Consider the following 20,343-nt stretch of genomic DNA (forward strand, 5'->3'; position numbering starts at 1 on the left):
GAAAGACTGAAGGAGGTGATAAAGCAGATGTACAAGTTTGCTGCCACAGTGGACTAGTTTTTAAAGAGTTCATCTTCTGTGGTTGTCACAAATAAATTCAAGTTCTTGAAATGGGTATAAACAACTTGCTGCCAAGTGCCTTCTCTTGTCCTCACGGGGTGCTCTGATTATTGGATCTGTTGGTGTTCCTGGAGCTCCTGTTCCTGCTTCCCGAAGGAGCAGCAGCTCCTGGAGATGGGGACAGGAGGGTTGGATCCTCCTCAGCTCTAGTGCAAGTTTTTGCTTTCCCTCAGGCTGTGCAAGATCCAGTCTCTCTGGCTGGGGTTGGTATCTGCAGCCAAGCCTGGAGCTGTCCCTGTGTGGAATCCTGTGAATCCCACAGGGAGAAATCCATCAGAGACACTGTTTCAAGTGTCTCCAAATCAAGACTTGCCATTAATTTTGCCCTTATGTTGCCTTAATCTATGCAAACTGATGAAGAAATTTAAATTTTCAACATTAACAGGCCCAAGGCAAAACTTTTGTTCCATTAATATCTTTTTCTGAGATCACTGTTTAGTCAATGTAATTTGAATTTTCTAATTACTAATACCTTCAAATTTGAGAGGACAAATGATTCTTCTTGAAATACTGGCTAGGAGTTTTATTTTATCATTTTCCAGTCATTTGGTGGAGGGTTTTTTGTTGTTGTTGTTTATCATCTCACCTCCCATATGCCTCCAGTTTCTCCTCTTAGGCTGCCAGCTAGTAGTGGAAGTGAACAGAAACCTGTTGGATAGATAGAGTAAGCCTGTAGTGAAGAGTGCTTACAGCACAACCACTGCCAACCAAGAGGAATAGAGTCTTTAGTTTGTCTTTCACATTCATAAATAAACCTGCCATTTTTTTCTAAGGTTTAATTTTCCTTGCAGCTTGTTTTAATACTTCAGCCAAGTGGAAGTTCAATACAAGAGCATTATAATGAATATTTCCCATTGTTTTATTTCCCAGCACCATAACCAATGAGGCAAATAATCCATGGTCATTAAGCTTTCTATATAAAGAATTGGAAGGTACACAGAGCTTACAATAGCATGAATAACAGAGATCTTTCCTCAGGCCTTCAAAGGTTGACACGCACACACACAGTATTTTTCAAGTGTGATGATCTCTTTTATATTAGAATATTTTTATTATTTCTTCAGGGAATAGTTGTCACTTGGCCATTGAGAAATTTAGGGCAAGTGGCTTTAAGAATTTCAATTTTCTTTTTTTATTTTTTTTCCCAGTTGCAGTGAAGCTCAGGGGTTATCCTCCAGGTAAAGACCAAATAAAATGTTCCAGCCATCTGAACACTTACACATCAACCTTTGCATGATCATCAGAGAACTCTGTCGCATCAAATAAAAAAATAGCAATTAAATGGTAGAAACTAACTACTTCCTAGAGGCTTAGAGGATTTAGAGTCAGTCTCAGGAAAATAAGCATGGGAATGTTGTTTCCTTAGATCTAATAAGCAAGGATATACCTAAACCAAACTAGCTATGCAAATATCCTCAAAGCTTATTGCCTTTAAAATTCTGAGGCAAATGTTCCAATTAGAGTCACTCAGTAACAAGCAGTCAGCAGCTGACCTGTGTGAAACCCTGACATCCCTGCTGCCTCCTAAGGTAATTAAACTTTTGATTTTACTGGAACACTCAGTAAAGATTAAAATATTCAAACAAGAAAACCACTGAAACCCAGAAACCCCGACCAGCAGAAACAAGGGGGACACCTGCTGTTTTCTTTCGCCATAATGGTATATTTGTGGGGAACACGAATTTCCAAACTGTGGATTTTTAGCCAGACAGGCCAACTGGCAAGGGAGGAAGTTGAGGGACACGTACATCAGCCATCAAGGAAATTATGCAAGTCATTATAAAAATAGGAAGGCAGTCTTAATCTTTTGATTTATGACTAAAAGAGAGGAAGTGGTTAGAGTTACAGACTGGCAACTGGAACCCTCCCAAACTGCTTCTAAGTCCCCAAGTGATTTTCAGCATGACCTCAAGTCATGCCATTTATCATTGCATCAATTAACCTGCCTGTGGGGGGTTGCTGCATGCAGTTAATGGGTGTTTGTGGTAGACATCAGGTTCGTCATGTAAAGGCCCATTTCATTATTCTGGTTGTCACTCTGCACACAAATAGATGACATTGCTCTGTCAGATTTTAAGAGTATGTCCTTTAACAGCTGAATCCTTACTGCAGTGCAAGGCTTGGGGGAAGAAGTCCTGCTAGAAAAGGCACTTGTAAGGATGAAACCTTACTCTTTTTAAAGTTACTTGACATATACTGTTATTTCCTAAAGGTGTTCATTGACATGAAGCCATACAACTGCTTTCACAGGAGTTATTGAGGTACAGTTCACTATGAGGGTGGATTTCTTTGTGGTCTTTCTCCTGCTCCTTTCTAGCCTGTAATCAAGAGATCTCATTTTATGATCATGAGCAAATTACATTTCCTGATAACTTGTCTGCGTGGGGAAATGAGTGACTGGGAGAGCAGCACGAGAACTTCCGAGGCACTGGATCCCTCCCACGAGCAGCCCGTGTGCAGTTCCTTCCAACAGAAAGGCAGCATTTGGAACCTGCTGCATTTTACTTCCCAAGACCAAAGCCATCCTGGCCAAGTCCTCCCTGCACATTGCAGCAGGTCCCTTTGAAGGCAGGATTATATTTGAAGGTGCCTTTATTTTTAACCAATTGTTTCTGGGATTGGTGGCAAAAACGCCACGGGTTACATTCATATCAAAGATTCCACAGTATTTCTTTTGATCCCTGGAGGGAGAGATTCTTTACCTTTGGTAAACAGGGCATCTCTAAATAGACTTTAAGGGCAAAATTCTGTGCTCTTTTAGTGTAGGGCTGGTTTTGGAGAAGTCATGTTCCATCTAACAGAATGATCAGCTGTCTAGTTTCAATATGGATGGAGGAATGTCTCAGTTGTATAAAATTCTGGTTAAAACGTTTAGATTCTGTGGAACCATACCTCAAAAATGTTGATTAAACTCAACATAACCCTTCGTTCTTCTAGGACTCACCAAAAAATTCTTTGTAATTTACTGTTATTTGGAAGCGCTTTAAAAACTGTATATTTTCCTTTCCTAAGTGTATCATGAGGGAAAATTTCTCTTGTGAATTGTGCAGTATGGCCCAAATGATGAGGTGTTAGTTATCTCTGTGTGGGGACTGTTCAGTGCTCTATGAATTATCTGAATGCCTACTAAAATGGGTGCTGTTTGACGCTGCTTTTCACCACCTGGAATCAGAACCACTGAAAAAAAAAATATGTGTTTCATAAATTCCATGGATATTATAAATCCATTTTATCTACTCTGTCCTATAAACAAGACTAAACCTTAGGTCTGGGGAAATCAGTGGAGTTCAAACTAGTTATCCCCTGATTCTCTTTTGTAGGTCCTGCTTCACACAACCCCCCCACATTTTTAGGCAAATAAACAACTTATCCCAGGCAAAGCTCCACTTGCACCATATCCAGGCTCAGCTGGAACAATCTTCAGGCAGCCGAGCTCCTGTGGCACCGTTCTCATGGTCCCCATCCTGAGGCTCTGCCAACTCAACTGTTTATTAAGAAAAGATTTTCTGTTTCTTGGTCTTAATAGCTGAGTTCATTGCATTTCTGAGTCCCAGGGAAGTGCAGCACATCCATCCTGGGACACACTCTGCTCCAGGGCACGTTCAGACCTCACAGGCAGTTTTTAGCGCATTGCATAAATCATCATTAGCTGAGAATTGTGCATTTGGTTCAGCTTTTCCTCACGGAGCCTGGAGAGCTGCAGACAATCTCACTCCCAGGGAGAGATAACCTTGCTCAGTTTAGTCTCCCATCGTGATATCCCTCCTGACAGGAAGCACAGCTGAATGTCTGAGTTTCTCATTCAGTGCCTTTGAAATATTTTTGAAACAAGGATAGATACAGAGCAGGCGAAGCTCAGGGAGAGGGGGAATACTGGAAGATAACTGAATTCTTCCTTGATTATCTGTTGCCAGCCTTTGAATTCCCAGGGAGAGAAACCTAGCTGCTGATTTTTTATTCTGCTTCACTTTCATTTGTGTTCCACAGTTCTGCTTTCTAATGTTAACACATAACTAATACGAACTTTATTTAACATTTTCACCAGTAATTGCATTCCTGCTTTGATAAGCAGAATCTTACCAGGCTTAAGATGCTGAACATTTGACAAAGGTGGTAATTTTAGAAGTGTGTCTTCTCCATCTGTTTATTAAGCTAACTGTTTCACTTGTAGCTTCCCTTCCAATTTGTTCTGTTTGTTATAATGTTAACTCAGTATTTTCTACCTCTACAAATCTGTTTAATTGAAAGTGACCTGGATAGGCCTCTAAAAAATTTCAATTTTACAGTTTTCTTGTGAAATTGAAATTTCTTTGCTCCTTTTCTTCCTCTCTCAATAAAGTTTATGCAAATAACACTAAAATTTATAATAAGACTAATAGTTGTTAATCTCAGTTCAAATAGTGGATTTGTATTAAAACATAGTTTCAAACACTTCCATTGAGAGTGAGAAAGTGTATTGCTTTTAATACTTTCATTACCGTGCTGGGTGTGTTAAGCTTGAATTGTCATTATGATTATACACCATAATTTTTAGTATTCAGTGTTAATTATATTTAAATCCCATTAGATCTACAGTTACTGTGCCCACTTTGATTCCCATTTTACAAGAATGTTTTGAAGTAGTTCCAGCACATGGACCTGATCCTGCAGCTCTGGCTCATTTGTTGGTTTCAGTAGATTTATGCACATAAATCAATTATGGGAATAAGATTTTCTTGGACTCACTAAAGGTTGTAGGACATTCCAGAATGACAGATAGTCTCTGACCTGCAGAAATGTCAGGAATTAGATCTGGATCTGGTTGAGGTCACTACCAAATGTCCTGTTGGTCCAAGGGGTGTTGAAGGACACCCTGAAGTGGGAGGTGCAGGTTTCCCACACTGCCCTGGTCCATATTCCAGACAGAAAATGCCGGTTTGTAGAGATTTGAAAAGGTGCCTCAGTCATTTATTTGGCATAATTGCAAACCTTTCTGAGATGTCAGGCAGCAACAGGAAGTTACATTTCTCCACACATGTCTAAGATGTACTGTGCTGAAGAGATTTTGACCCAGTTTTTTCCATGCTGTTAAAAGCTCTTGCCTTGCTCGTGGGCAAACTTGCTTATCAAAACATTTTGACTCTGCACAGGATTTGTCTGTATTGTAGTTCTGTGTGAGTCTTCTGCCATATGAGCTGTGCAAAAATGCCATGCTGGGGAATGCAGGGATGTATGGATCCCCTCAGACACCCCTGCTCCTTGGATCAGGCCTCCAGGCAGACAGGAGGGAGCAGGCACCACACACTCTCTCCAGAGCAGATGGGTGTGGGTTTGGCAGGGCTGAGACAACCCAAATGCACAGTCTGAGAGCTCACCATACCCACATGGAGCACAATGTGGAAGTGCTGCTCAGATCCACAGGCACAGCTCAGTACTTTGAAAAGTTCTTTTAATAACGTTATGGATGTCTCTTCCCAGTCCTTCAAAGGGCTCAGGTATTCTTTCCTCCCACTCCTTTTCTACTACCAGTGCCTCCCAGACCATTCTCCCCTTTGTTGGTTTTATTGCTTTTGGTCTACAAGAACTGCCTGGAAACAGGACTTCAAGTTTGCAAACTCTTTCTTCATGGACTCGCTCCATTGTAGTTCCCTGACCTCTGCTCACCCCCACGTCCTCTCCTATCCCACCTCAGATATTCACCTCCCCTCTGTCTCTCCATGATGGAGCTGTTTTTCACTTCATTGCAGTTTGTCCTTCTTTATTACAAAATAGTGGATTTCTCTCAGTCATTAAGTCTCATCTTTTTTTCCTTCTTAATTTTGCAGATTAGTAGTAATTTCTTTTGCTTTATGGTGTGTCTTGGGAATTCTCCTCAAGGAAAGTTGTATAAAAACCACTTTGTAGAGCAACAGGACTCCAGAAATTTCTGACATTGAGTAGCATGAGCACAGCAGGGAAGTCAAGTTTATACTGTGGTTTTATTTCTCCATTTTTGAGAGGAGAAATATGTATCCTATATTTTCTGTCAAATATCTTATTGTTACCCAAAAGCAACTATACTGCAGTACAAAATCTGTACAAGGCAGTGACAGACTAAGCCTGAAAGGGAGAATAACCTGTAAATCTTGGTTTGGTTGCAAGAAGACAAAGCCTGACTTTGGGGTGATGGTGGAGCTGTTTGGTTGATGGATGTTCTTAGAAAATAGAAAGAACTGGGAAAGTTTAGCAGAAAGAGAACTTATTAACCAAAACAGAAAGTATAGGACTTCCAAATAAGGCATTTAATTATTTTTTTGTGATGAAAGGGGCCTGATAAAAAGAGATATGTAGGAGTAAGAAAGAAAAGAATGTAATTGACTGGAGAAATTTTAAATGTAAAATTCCATTGTTCTGTCTTTCACCGGAACACAAACCCTATGGAGGGCTTGATTTTTCACCCCATAGTGTGATAAGCTTTTTGGTAAAACAGCAATAATGTAATCGAAATCCATTTTGCATCATTTTCCCTTGGATGATTTAGAATTAGACCAATTTATATTCTGAGGGTATAACCCAATGAGAGTATAAATGCAACCACTAGAATTGTTTTTGTCCAGGAGCAAAGCTGGTATCATTTACTGATTCATTACACTCTCAGCAGGGTCCTCTGTTTCAAAAGCTACCTGGAATTATTACTGCCAACAGAACACTAAACCCTAAAATAAGATTTGCATAAAAAATTAAAGGAAAAATGATAATAGTGATTAAAAGTAACATTTGAAGACTCTTTTGATTAGAATACCATGTTTAAAAGTGGTAAGTGCTTCAAACGGACATGGAGGGTTTTTTTTCCCCTCCAGCTCCAACTTCTAATGCACCTATTTAACTAGAATATTATGTTCCTGATAATATGCCTGAAATAATAGGCAGTGCTTCCATTAATATTTAACAATATAAACATCAGGCAAAGGTTGTACATCTGGAATCATAGAATATGCTTTTTGCATTAGGGTACTAATTTTAGAAATAACCTCTGTCTGCCCAGGCCTGCTGATGTATGGTTGTCATAGCAAGTCAATAATTGAGTTTTCTGGGCATTTTGACCACTGGTACAAATTTGCAAAGCAGATTACACAGCAGAAATACAATTTCCATCCTGACCTTTATAACGTTGCTTTCTGTTGTGGGAATTAGAATGTTTATGGAGGGAAATATAATCTAAGTGTGCCCAATTTGTGAGAATGCGATTTCTGACGTTAACCCAGTAAGCTTCATTTTGATTCATTTGATAACAGATTATGTAGATTTGGCATTAGGTAGGTATCATAAAACTTATTATCTTTTATTACCTAGGCAGAGAATATTGGTTTAGGTGATTATAAGTTGAAACTCAAAGAAAACTTTCATTTTCAGCTGCTGCACAAAGATCCTCAGGAAACCTGTTTCCCAGTGACCAGTCACAGACCTCAGCAAACAAATGGCCTTGTTCACATCTTTTAGGGTAAAATGGAAAGAGGAATAATGCTAAGGCATTGTAGATACTGAAATACTGTTTGGGGGTAAGAATGAAGAACCTACTTGAAAAGCCTCTGCAAAATGTCCTTTCAGGTGGTTCATCCTTGTCTTGCGACCACCACGCTCTTGTGGTGTCCCGGCCTTTGGGACTGTGAGGAATTAGGTGATTCCCAGGGCATGTTCTCCAGATGAATTTCAGCTGCAGAAAGTCCAATTGCCACACTCTCGGTGTCAGTGTAAATGATGGGAAAGTTCACTTCCAAAGGTCTGTCCTGGTCGGTGCTGAAGCAACAACGATGTTCACAGACCCTGCGTGGGCAGGTGGGCCAGCAGCGCTCCCTGGGGCTGCTGTTGTCAGCTGGATGCATTTAAATGAACTTTTCTTGGCTGAACATCCAAGGGGATTTGCTGTTTGATGAAAAGGTGAAGAAAAACTCTGTGTGGGTCTGTGGTTTCTTGGAATGACAAGGTAGATTAGTGCAAGTGTTGCACTGGAATCCAGGCAGGTCTCGGTGGTATAAATTTGATTAATCTAAATTCAACTCTGGTGAGATGATAGAATGTTTGATGGCAGAAGATCATAAAATAATGAACATTAGGTTTCCTGCAATGCATTCCTTCAAAAATGTGTTAATAAGGGCAGTCTGGGAGAACAGAGACCTGTAGTGTCAGGGTTTAAGCTGTGACGTTGGTTTGCTGCTTGGTTCAGACCTGGTTTTGTGAGACAATAGAAATACTGAAAATAAGATTAGGGTGAACTGCTTCAAATTATCATAGAATCCCAGAATGGTTTGGGTTGGAAGGGACCTTAAAGATCATCTCGTTCCACCCCCCTGCCATGGGCAGGGACACCTTCCACTAGCCCAGGTTGCTCCAAGCCCCGTCCAACCTGGCCTTGGACACTTCCAGGGATGGGGCAGCCACAGCTTCTCTGGGCAACCTGTACCAGGGCCTCCCCACCCTCACAGGGAAGAATATCTTCCTAATGTCTAATCTAAATCTACCCTCCTTCAACACAAAGGCATTATCTTGTTCAGACCCACTTCTTGGCACCTTAAGAAGACAAAACTCCAGCAGTGTTCAATATCCTACTCCAAAGCCTGCAGGAAACACTTCAAGGCTTCTTCAGCCTAAATCAGACTCCAGGAGGAGCAAACTCAAGCATGAGAAATGTGCTTGATCCTGAGCCTTTTGTTTCTTTGCTCAGGGAAGGATTCCCCTGGCTCGGGGCTGCAAATATAATGTGTGTTTATCAATGAGATCATTGATAACCGGCATTGGCTCCTGTCCACAAGATTTAGGAAAGCAATTTGTTTCCAGTAAACAGAGGGGAGTGCTGACCAGCTGCACATTATTGCTTTGGTATGAAATATTTATAGCATGGATTGATCCCCCTCCCCAGTGGGTTACAAGCCTCAAACTTCTCATTAGTTTTCGGGGTCTGTGTTGCACAAACACAGGCACAGGCCCCCTCTTGTGATTACTGATGAACAGGATTTCCCTGATTCTTATGTGATTACACCTGCAACAAGGCAGGAGATATCACCTTCATCCTCCCCTTTTGAAGAATTTGGGGACTTTTTTTCAAAGTGTGTGTTTTGGGACCACTGGTTCCCAGTCTTTTGGTGTCACAATGATTTGGAAGGGCAGCCTCTTGCACTGAGTTCTGCCTTGGTTTGAATGCAAACCTAAGGGAACCTGCCAGTTTTACAAGAGGGACAAGCATCTTATGGCATTGAAGCATATGTGCGTGTTCCTTCATAAACTTGGGGGGTTAAAGCTTAATAAATGTGTCAATAAACCTTGGAAGTCCATTTAAAGTCAGTGGAGCTGTGCTGATTTATGTTGGCCTGAGAATCCTTTCAGGCTTGAATACTTTTGGGGTTGCTCATGATTTTTTCTCTCTAAGTTACAGCAGAGCACCTCAGCTCATCACTGTACTGATCCATATTATCTGACCTTCACACCCTCCATATACTTTGGGAATTTTTGGCAGAGGGATTTTTATAGAGATATTTGAAAAGCTGTCTCTACTAAAAACCATTTTAGGTTACTGTGTAGGAGAAACTTGTCTCTCCTTTTATGTTTTTGGATTTAAATAGACTCATTTCTACCTATGACAGGGACTAGGAATGATTCAATAATTTGCAACTAATAATTTATTAGAACAACTTTGCCCTCCTTTCTCCTCACAAATTGTCTGCAAACAGATTGTACAACTCTAATATGTTAATGGCTGAAAATTATTTGGCCATTTTTTCAGCAAATACCTTTTGGCCTGCAGATTATTTGAATTGCAAATTATGACGGTTAAAATGAAATATGTAATTAACACTGCAAATAAAGCTGATTGGGTGTTACAGGAGATCAGTTTTTATGGAAATATATTGTTTTGCCAAAATGAGCATTTGTTACAGAAACATAGTGATTTCAAAAAAAAAAACAACCCACAACTATATTGGAATAAAAATCTGTGATTGAGAAGGGAATTCTTGAGTGCTCCTTTCAAGTTTTGCTGGCCAAGACAACCAGGTTGAATGTCCTGTTGAGAAAATAGAACTGAATCTTACCTTCCCACATCCAGCCAGGTGTGCTGATGCAGACACTTATTTATTCCAAGACACAGTTCTTTTTATATTCTCTGTTCAAACTCTTACCTTTGTGAAAATAATTACGTATAAATTGGCAGAATTTAAGGTAGTTTTAATTTCCTTAGAAGTGTATTAATGAGGACTGGGGAGAACAGTGGCTCTGTCAATGAGACTCTTAATGTCTCTAACCACGTATTCTAATTTTAATGAAAAAGCCCTTGAGATTTTTTTGTTTACTGGCATTTTTACAGTGTTCAATATGCAGCCTTGGAAAATGTTAAGCAACAGGGAAACTCTTTGCCACCCAGTCCATCAGTGTGGTGAACAGTGGCAGAACCCGAGGGAATGGGCTGAAGTTGTGTCAGAGGAGGTTTAGGTTGGATATGACAAAGAGGTTCTTCCCCCAGAGGGTGGTTGGGCACTGAACAGGCTCTCCAGGGCACAGAGAGCTCAAGGAGCATTTGGATACTCTCAGGGTGTGACTCTTGGGGATGGTCCTGTGCAGGGCTAAAGGTTGGACTTGATGGTCCTCATGGGTCCTTTCCAACTCAGCATACTCTGTGATTCTGTGATAAATAGTTTTTATCTGAGTGCAATCAATTAATGTGAATAACATAGAGTGTTTTCTACCCAGCATCAAAAATTGGAGTATAACACTGGTAGGTGTCCAGTCAGCAAGGAAGAGAAGTAATGCCAGAGTACCATGGTAAAATACCAGGCCAGGAGAATACCTGGGGCTTCATGTCCAGGTTCTCCCTGGTGCAAGCACTGGGAAAGGGGAATTCCATGAGGAACATGCAGCACACGGGACGCTGTGTGTGATTTCTGTGGTTGGTGTCCCAGATTGTGGCTGCAGGAAGAGCAGGAAAACTGTAACATGTTCCTCCTTCTCCTGAGGGAACTCAGGTCTAACAAGGGTGATTATATGTGTTCTTTAAACTCAGCCCAACCTCTGGAAGGGCCCAGCAGCAATGACAGTCAACATGTCAACACAAAGGGAACGTTTGCACATATCAGGGCCTATATTTGCATATAGACCATCCTGTAGTTGTCTTTTCTTTAATCCAGCCCATTACTGGGGAGCAGAGACTCCCCACAGCTATTGTCTGCTGCTGACAGAGGGTTTGAGTGAGATGAGTGTGATTGTTGTATTCCTGGCACCTCTGAGTGTGGAATAATAGCAGAGTGATTAAATGGTCTAAAATAAGCAAAAGAAGTTGCATAATAATTGATGCTTTCACACTGGAGTGAAAGATTTCTGTGGTGCTGTTTAATTGTGGGGAACAACTGAGGGTTTTTTTCCCTGAAAAAAGAAAAAAAAAAAGAAAAAGAAAAAGAAATTACATACCTTGGTCCAGAAGGAAAGCTGAAACATAGCTTGTGTTTTAAAAAGGAAAGTGTGATTTAAGAATGTTTGACAGCAAGTATTTTCTTTGGGAAATTGTGATTCTTGTTCTTGCCTGCTATTAAAAATTATTATAGTACTTTATGCTTCTAGCACAGCTGACATGGAAAATTATTCTTTTCCCAAACCATGAGCATCTAGTGAGTAGCTGCTGCAGATCAACATGCCTCTCTGTTTCAAAAGGATTATACTCAGGGAAATATATTTTGGCTGGTAAAAATCAGTGTAGGGGTACTGACTTGAGTGCTTTATATATTTTATGCGGTTTTTCTTTAGAATACTGAATATTTGCTCTCTTCCCTCCACTTATTTTTGTCAGGAGCCTAACTAACAATAATAATTTAAGGGGAAATATCTCCAGCTAAACCCAAGCTTCAGTCACTGTTCTGTCCTAGGGATTGGTGATCTCTGCCCAAGGAGAAATTCTTATTAATAACATTCTTATATAAGGAAGCTCCCTTGAGTGGTGTTATTATATATCCAAGAGCCAAGATGCATTTGTGTGTTCAGTGAGGGTGTGAACAGTCAGCAAATAGTTTTTCTCTGCAGTTTTCTAATATTTCTCAAAGGGAAGCTTGTCACCACAGCATGGCTGGCAGCCTTCTCCAAAATGATATGAATTCAATGGCAACTTTAAATCCTAATTTGTGTGTCAGTCAAAACTGGTAATTTTACACAGACTATTGGAAACAGTTCCTGTATTTCCATGTAACATTAATAACCACATATACCAGTCCTACAGTTATGTCAGCATTAGGAAGAATGAAAGTCCTGATCCTGTACATCCTATGTATTAAATAGTTACAGATTTCCTCATGATGGAAAACAAATATCTCTGGCCAGGGAACCTATTTGTAACATGCACTTTAGAGCAATTTCTTTTTTTTTTTTTATTTAATGGCTGCTGCTGAAGGAGAAAATTTAGTCTTCCTTTTCCTTCCAGACGTACCTATGTCTCCCATGGGTAGTAAATAGATATTGATTTTCTTCATAACAGAAGTACATTATTACAGTGATTAATTAAACTGTAGACCTTCCTTTACGATATAAAAAAAAAATTGGAAATTGGTGAGCTAAAGAGGATTTATGTTACAAAATTGTTTGGGGTTTTGTATTCATCAAACTGTAATTCAAGCTCTAAATGCAAAGCCCCTGTGCATATTGCCCTTTTTATGCAGTGGCAATTGGCATATAAAATAAATGCTGATATTATAATTATCAAAGCATTATATCTGTTAGAGCTGTTAGTAGTCACATTACTTCATTTTTTAATTTTACATTTGTCAAAATCCTGACAAGCATACTCTGGGATAATGTTAGATTCAATATTGAGATTGTTACTCAGCAAGAACATTGATTATGTCTTAATAGGACACATTCAGTATGCATTATATGCAATTATCATCTTAAATGAACACAAGCATTTATTTAGCATGCACTGAAAATATTTGAATCCTAAGAATTTTTCTTTCCGGTTAGCATTATATTATAAAGTCATTAGTACAAATATGATATGGCAGCACACCACTGATACAGTATTATGCATGAATACATAATTTATAAACAGAATTATAAATAGAAGTGTTGAGGCATTTTTGCATCACTACAGAAATACTAATATCCACGAAATAGTAAGAAAACTCTTCATTGATAATTAATATTAAGATAGGTCTGAAAGGATACTTGAAACCCTGGTAAGGATTTTGAATGTTCTGTATGCTATTTGCTTCCCAAATGTTGTTTTGATCTTAGCAACTGAGCATTTTCTGTGAATTTGGGAATTTCTATTCTCCCCAAGTTATTTTTTGGATGAGGATTGAGCACTAAATGAAGGTTTGGGTGCTGTGACACTGAGTGTGCCCTCTTTGGGATGTGCAATTCCTGAGTGTCTCACAGTGACAGGAGAGCACTGCAGAAAACCTTGTTTTAGGTGATTCACAGGAGGAAACTCTGGAGAGATGGGTTCTGGAGTCCTGCTCTTGACAGACTTGTAATCATCCAAGTAGTTCCACTGGTTTCCATCTTGCATTTTGGGTCCCACTGTGCTGACAATGATGTAAATTCCAGTAGAATTTAAAAATAAATCCTACAGCCTACAAGTGATAGCCAGAACCAAGACTTAGGCTTGGACTGTTGCTGCTGGTGGTGTGAAATACTAGCCAGGGCTTGCTTCTCTTCAATCACTGATAGTTTTTTATTGTATCTGTAGAAAATATTAGAAGATTCAAACCCAGCAGAAAACCATCATTGTCTGCTTTCAGTCAGCATTACCCGAAAGAACTCCCTGGGTTTGTTCCACCTGTGTGTGTCTGCACTGAACTGTTTATTTCCCTCTGTTGGGATTAGATCCTGCTGGCTTTGGCAGGAACCTGAACCCTGGAAAAGTGCCTTTTCTGGCCTCTCCTTGTTTTCTGGTGCTGAACCAGTTATGTCAGGGCAGCAGGGGAGGGAAATCTGGTCGGAATGTTAACACTGGCAGTGGGTGGACATTTGAAGCAAAGCACTCAGGACACAGCTCACCTCCTTGGCAAAGCACACATTTTGGAAGGGTCACCCCTGCCATGGCTAAATGACAAGAGTGAAAATTTATGGGGAAAGGAATGGCTCTCCTGCTGTAATTATACAAACCCTCCCAACAGTGTTACACTCCACGAAGTCACGGTTGATAAATAATAAACCACACAAACAGTGACTTGATGTTCATTAATTAAAATAATCTATTTTCCTTTTTAGCTGTAGATCCCACTCGTTGAGGGTTGGGGTGTATTTCTATGGCCAATATCTCACTATCCAAATGGTACTGGATTGTTTTTGTAGGAGTCTGCTTCAGAGTTTAGGTCACTTAGCAGCAGGTCTGGGTTAAGTGATAGGCAGTGACAAGGTGGGACAAGAGTCTGAGCCACAGGGGGGGACCCAAATGCTGCCAGTTTTGGGTGCTGCATTTGTCCCTCCCGTGCAGGGAGAGGAGAGGATGGAGATGGCAGGGATGGAGAAAGTGAAGGAAGGCTCCACTGCTCCTGTCCAGGAGCACTCATTCCTCACAGGATGGGAGCAAAAACAGGGAAAAGACCATACTGGGGTAAAAGGTTTGAGCCTTGGGAAAAGATGAGGAGGTGCCATGAGAGCTTTCAGTGCAGCCCCAATCCTGGGGGAGGGCCCAGCACAGACCCTCCTCAGAGGCATCAGCTGAGGGAGGGGGTTGGTTGGAGCACAGGGATCCAGGCTCTGTCCACAGATCCTGGGATTTACCAGCACCCTGGGAAATCACACAGACCCAAATAATTGCTACGAGTGCCTGAATTAGCTGGGCTAAAAGTACAAGAATTGCTAAGAAGTCCTTTACATGGTATCTCCTGGTGTGAAGAGAGCATCTGATGGGAACCTGCCTCTGCTCTGGGGTTTGGGTCTGTGAGGAGCTGCTTTCTCTAACAAAGCAAATATTTGGGGACAGCACTAGACGTAGGAAGTGCTGCATAGCAGTGAAGTATTAGTAATGATATGAAATACTACTCAAATTCAAGGTTTTCCACATTTCATTGCGAGCTTGAACATTGGACTCCTGTCACAGACATTTCTGCTGCAGTACATGCAATTTCTAGAATAAATGGGCTGGCTTTCAGTAGAAAATGGGACAGTTTTCAAAGGAAAAAAGGCCAATTTGTGAGTAAAAATGGGCCTCTTTCTGAGCAAAGAGACTTATAAACATGAAGTGATAAATGGCTTTGCAAGTTTTCCATACAATAATAACAATTTCCTAATCAATGTAAAAGTTGCAGGTAAGGGAGGGGAGAGGAGCTTCATTGAGGTTTTAATACACTGAATGCATTTTAGAAAATAAATATATGAAAACAGTAAATTTTGTTCCACTCTGTAATGTGAGTTTGTGTTGGAGACATGTCCGCAATATTTCTTTGTGTGTATTTTTATGATGTTATAAATCAAATTCCTGTTCTTGGTTTGCTGCCTTCTGAGATGAATTTCATGAAATAATGTTGCAAGACTTAAGGAAATACATTTTTTAGGATCCCATGTGTGGCAGTGGCATCTGATTTTCTAGTAGTCCATACATCTTTAGAACAAAATATATCTTCTAGCTTGACTTATTGATTTTACATAAATATATTGCTTCATAATAGCTGATCTGATGAGCAACTGGTGGGGTTGCTTTTCTCATGGCCTAAAAATGCTTCAAAATCTGAGGAGTTGGGATCTCCTTCTTACACATGCTCCAAAAAAGGTGGCATGATGTGGCCAGGAAAACACATGATGCAGAATGCACTATTTAGGGAATGCTTTCAAACCACTTGGCCACAGAGATTGTGTGACCTGAGAGGTGGCTTTGCTGATCTGTCTCCCAGCTAATTCCCTGGAAAGGTGTTAGATAAAGGACACAGGATGAGTGATGCCAAAGATGTGCATCCTGGTTCTTGCAGACACAGTTGGCTCAGGGATCTGCTCTGACATCATTCTGTCACTTCACCCCAAGGATCCAGAGGAGGTTTTGTTGTTCAGGGGAGGTTTGAATAAACATTCCTGAGCACATGAGATGTTCTTACCATGCAGTTTTGAAGGTGACTGCAGCACTTCCCAGCTGTACCCTCTGCTGATGGTGCAGCACACGTGACCTTAGGGCAGATGGTCCCATATAGGCAGCCATACAAAATCCATTTTAATGAGGTACCCAGCCTTGTCTCCAGTGAATCCATGTCAGCACTCCCTTTGAGTTCCATGGGAGCAGGTTCTGATGCTGATAATTGCTCCCTTTGGTGGAGCTGTTACTGACCCACGGTCCAGCTTGCAAACAGATGTGCTTTGATGTGAGGGAGGAGAATTCCAAATGCTGTCACATTCCCACTGCAGAATGGTGACCACAGGTGTTTTTATTTTTTTCCAAGTTAAGGCTGTTTTGGGAGGAGGAAATTAAGGGTGGCTTTTACTCTGGCCCTGTGCTGTCTGGTTCCACAGCAGGGAGGCAGCCGGGCAGGTACCCATGGCACCAGAATCAGAGATCTTCCATGTCAGCAAATACACTCTGTGTGTTTGCTTTGGGCAACAACTGCCAGTCCCTGCCCATTTTAGAAACTGCTTTTTTGTTTCTTCCAGTGAAGCAAACTTAGATTACCAGTCTAAATGCTAATACACAGAATGAATGGGATTTAATAGAGTGAATTTATATGTAGATTGTGACATTAGTATTTAATTACATACCCATCATAACACTGATGAAGCAAGCTGCTAAATATTGGTGCACTGAAGGTAGAGCTTACTTGTAAAGAGCAAGGATATTTTAATTTCTTGCCTCTTTCCTAATCTTCTTAAATAACAGGATAAATTAGGTACTGTTTACCAATATTCACCTTCATGCTGTATTGCAAATGAGGGCTGCAGAGTAGCAGCTGAAGCTCCTGCAAAGCTGTGCTGCTGTTTTGGTAAAACACTGTGATAACAGATCTGTTTCTATGCTGTGTTTTATAGGGCCAAATAAAGTTTGAGAATTTTTCAATTTATTATTTTAATATGAATTAAAAGTAGTATGTTATTTGTGTGAGGGTTTTTTTTTTTAACCCTTCCTTTTCTGTTCCTTTTTTTTTTCAGACTATGGAAAGCCCAAAATACGAGCTGGTTATAGAAGCCAAGGATATGGGGGGTCTTGATGTGGGACTGACTGGCACAGCAACTGCCACTATTCTTATTGACGACAAAAATGACCATCCACCAGAATTTACCAAGAAGGAGGTAAGAGTTTGCCATCTGTGCTCTACAGAACGGTGCAAGCAATTGTAATTAACTCGTTTCTAAATATAAAACTGTTCCTTAAGGAAAGGAAAGACTTCCAGACGTGTTTTTAGCTCAGTGTGACAGACTTTCCCGGAGCTGCTCTTTTCTGGTTTTTTACCTCAGCAAATCTGTATGCATCGTTTCCAAATCAAAGTGCAACCACCAGGTAACAATTTGTGTCAAGGGATGCCATTCAGAGGTTGGCTGGCAGGGTGAAAAGCTGTAAAATAAATTTGCTGGTGGTAACTTTCTCCTTTTTCTCCTATAGGGGAAAATAACAAGTTCTCTTTCCCTACCTTCTAGCTCAGGACTTCCATGGTCAGGACCAGGGATGAAAGCAACACGTTTTTTCCCTGTCTCCAGCACTTCCCCTGTGAGCCAGCAAGTGTTGGGAGCTCTGTAATTAAAACCCTAGTCCTGAAAGCTTTAAATTTAACCTACAGGTAGAATTTGCACTGAAAGTTGTTTCCCTGCAAATTGAATTCCACTGAAGAATGCTGGAAAGTCTGATAAAACCCAAACCAAAGGTATTCCCTGACTACAGGGGATGTAATAATAGTGCCATAGCAACTCAGGCAAAACATCTGCCAAATTTCATGCCCTCCTCACACTGTTCTCTTCCTTCCTCTACATTTATTATTAGTCTGACATTTACTTTTTTTATTTTTATTTTTTATTTTTTTTTACTTCTGGTACCTGGAGGGAATGGGAAAGTTTCAAAAGTTTTACTTCGTTTGGATTTTGCTATAAAAGTTTTCTGGGGCTCTGCAGATTTTTAAGGAATATTCCCAAAAGATGAGAAGTAAGCATGAGGGATGCTGATTTGAAGGTAATTGTGGAAAAAGAAAAGGAAAGCCTGTAGAATTCTTGTAGAAGGCTGTAGAAGTCTTGCTTTTTTTATCTTGAGGTTTTACCTTTTCAACTTTTTTTTTTTGCTGGCCTAATATTAGCAATTGACAACAGATTATTTTGAAAAAAATTACTGCTATTTTATTTGAATGATTATTATAAAAGCAAAATGAACACCAGATTAAAACATGGCAGAGAAGGGTTATTAAAAAAAAGGAAGAAGAAATTAGAAACAATGACAATTTTGCCAAGAGGAATATTAATTTTTACTAATCAGTGGCAATAGTTATAATTACATCAGTCAAATGCTTTGGCAAGTGTTTCAGTCACCTAAAAAGTATTATGGAGAACCTGATCCAAACCTTTTTAGTACAGAGGTGACAATTAAGTGGCTTTGATCAAGCAATTAATTCCCTTAGAATAAACTTTAGATCAGGTTTTTAATGCTCTGTTTCCTGACAACCAATACTTAAAATATGTTTAAAATACTGTATTATTTAGCCTTCCTGGACATAACAATGTCCGAGACAACTCAGTGTATTTAGAAATAGGAATTTATTGGATTAATGAATATTGATAGCAATTCATGAGAACCACAGTCCACCTACTTGAATTTCCATAATTGGAGATTTCTTCTCTTGGAGCAATCTTTCTGTGTATCTTTCAACAGAATTCTTTTCGAGAAACCTTTTTATAATTTTATGTGCTATTTGATTTAATAGTTTGGTAATTTGGGCAAGCATGTTAAAAACCTCGTGTGTCTGCTTAGGCCCAAATGTACTGTTAGTACCTATTTCTGTGGAAATTAATGTTTATAAATGAAATGTTTATAAATTCAGTTGTCAGTGACAGTAAAAGGGTCTCTGTACCCTTGAAATGTTGGGGATTTTAGCATAGAAATAAAACAGGTGTGAGGAGGCAGCACTATCTAGTTTTCTTTCTGGTCTTAGACATTCTTCTTGCAGTTTATAGTTTCCATAGAGACATATATGTATATACATATTTTATGGTTTGGCATGGGTTTGAACCTTTCACTATTTAGAGATGTTAATGACCTCAGAAATCTTCCCTCTGCCTTGCTAGGTGATATTCTTAGCCCATGAATAAGGCAGGAAAAATCTGTCTTTAGATGTATGATGTCAGGCCCTTTTAGAAACAGATGCTCTATATAAAAGAAATAGTGTAAGAGGTGTCTATTAATTGAGCCAGTGACACTTTATTTGGTTTATTGCCTTAAGTACTTAGTTATTGTATTTTAATACCAGTTGTATACCACAGGCTGCAATACTATTGATTTGGATTAGAGTTGAAAGGAGAAGGCACATTCTACAAGATAACTTTTGAAGTGGAAAGCTCAACTTCAGTAAACCTGAAGGTTTGATTTCAGAGTGCATTTTCTTCTCTTTACTTTGAGATTGGCTGCTTTAGGCCTGGGTTCTTATGGTATTGACATGTTTTCCCAACCAGTTTCCTTCTCTCTAAAGATCCTTTTTCTCAACATGTTTTTCCCTTTTGTTAAACAAACGCTTATTTACTGCTCTGTGTTTCCATCTGACAGCATAATTTCTACATACAATAGCTCTACCTTTATTTATCATGTGCTGTTGATGTAGCTCTAAACCAAGTTTTCAATGTGTTCTCTTCCTCTGGCAGCACAGGGGCCAAATTCATTCCTGATTTGACACAGTGAAAGGAATGAAATCAGGAGAGCTGGATTTGCTCAAAAGTCTGGACCCTGTGTAGGTTCAACACTGGGTACCCCAGAGAGTGCAGTAATTGGTGTTTTGAATCTTATTAAAGGTACATATGATTACAATACAACAGAAGTTTAGTGATTTTACACATCCTTCTCCAACGTTGAAAATTTCTATATTTCTATATATTTCTATTTCCAAGAAGTCTTATATGTGCCAAGAGATATCTGGTTCCTCAGTGCAGGGCAATCTCAGCCATGGCTGAGCATGTCTCTGTCTGTTGAAGATGAGTTTTATCTTTTAACACTTGACTGATCTCTCCCACTTTTTTCCTCAGAAACAACATTATGAATCTACCCCTAAGCAATGACACACTCTGTGTACTGCTTACTGTGTCTATTCTTTGGAGACTGGGTTCTTAAACACTTATTAA

At 39.8% G+C, this 20,343-nt stretch overlaps 1 protein-coding gene across 2 annotated transcripts in view; it reads left to right on the top strand.

The window, feature by feature from the left end:
• The window catches only part of CDH13 (cadherin 13), a 444,671-nt gene that overhangs the window by 339,989 nt on the left and 84,339 nt on the right, over nt 1-20,343 (top strand). For both annotated transcript variants that reach the window (XM_018083847.2, XM_018083853.2), the window contains exon 8: nt 17,185-17,325. In XM_018083847.2, the coding sequence (XP_017939336.1) occupies nt 17,185-17,325 (141 nt within the window). The remainder of the gene's footprint in view (nt 1-17,184; nt 17,326-20,343) is intronic.

Source organism: Manacus vitellinus, unplaced genomic scaffold, assembly GCF_001715985.3.
Source record: "Manacus vitellinus isolate BGI_N305 unplaced genomic scaffold, ASM171598v3 scaffold_10_pilon, whole genome shotgun sequence".
NCBI lineage: Eukaryota > Metazoa > Chordata > Aves > Passeriformes > Pipridae > Manacus > Manacus vitellinus.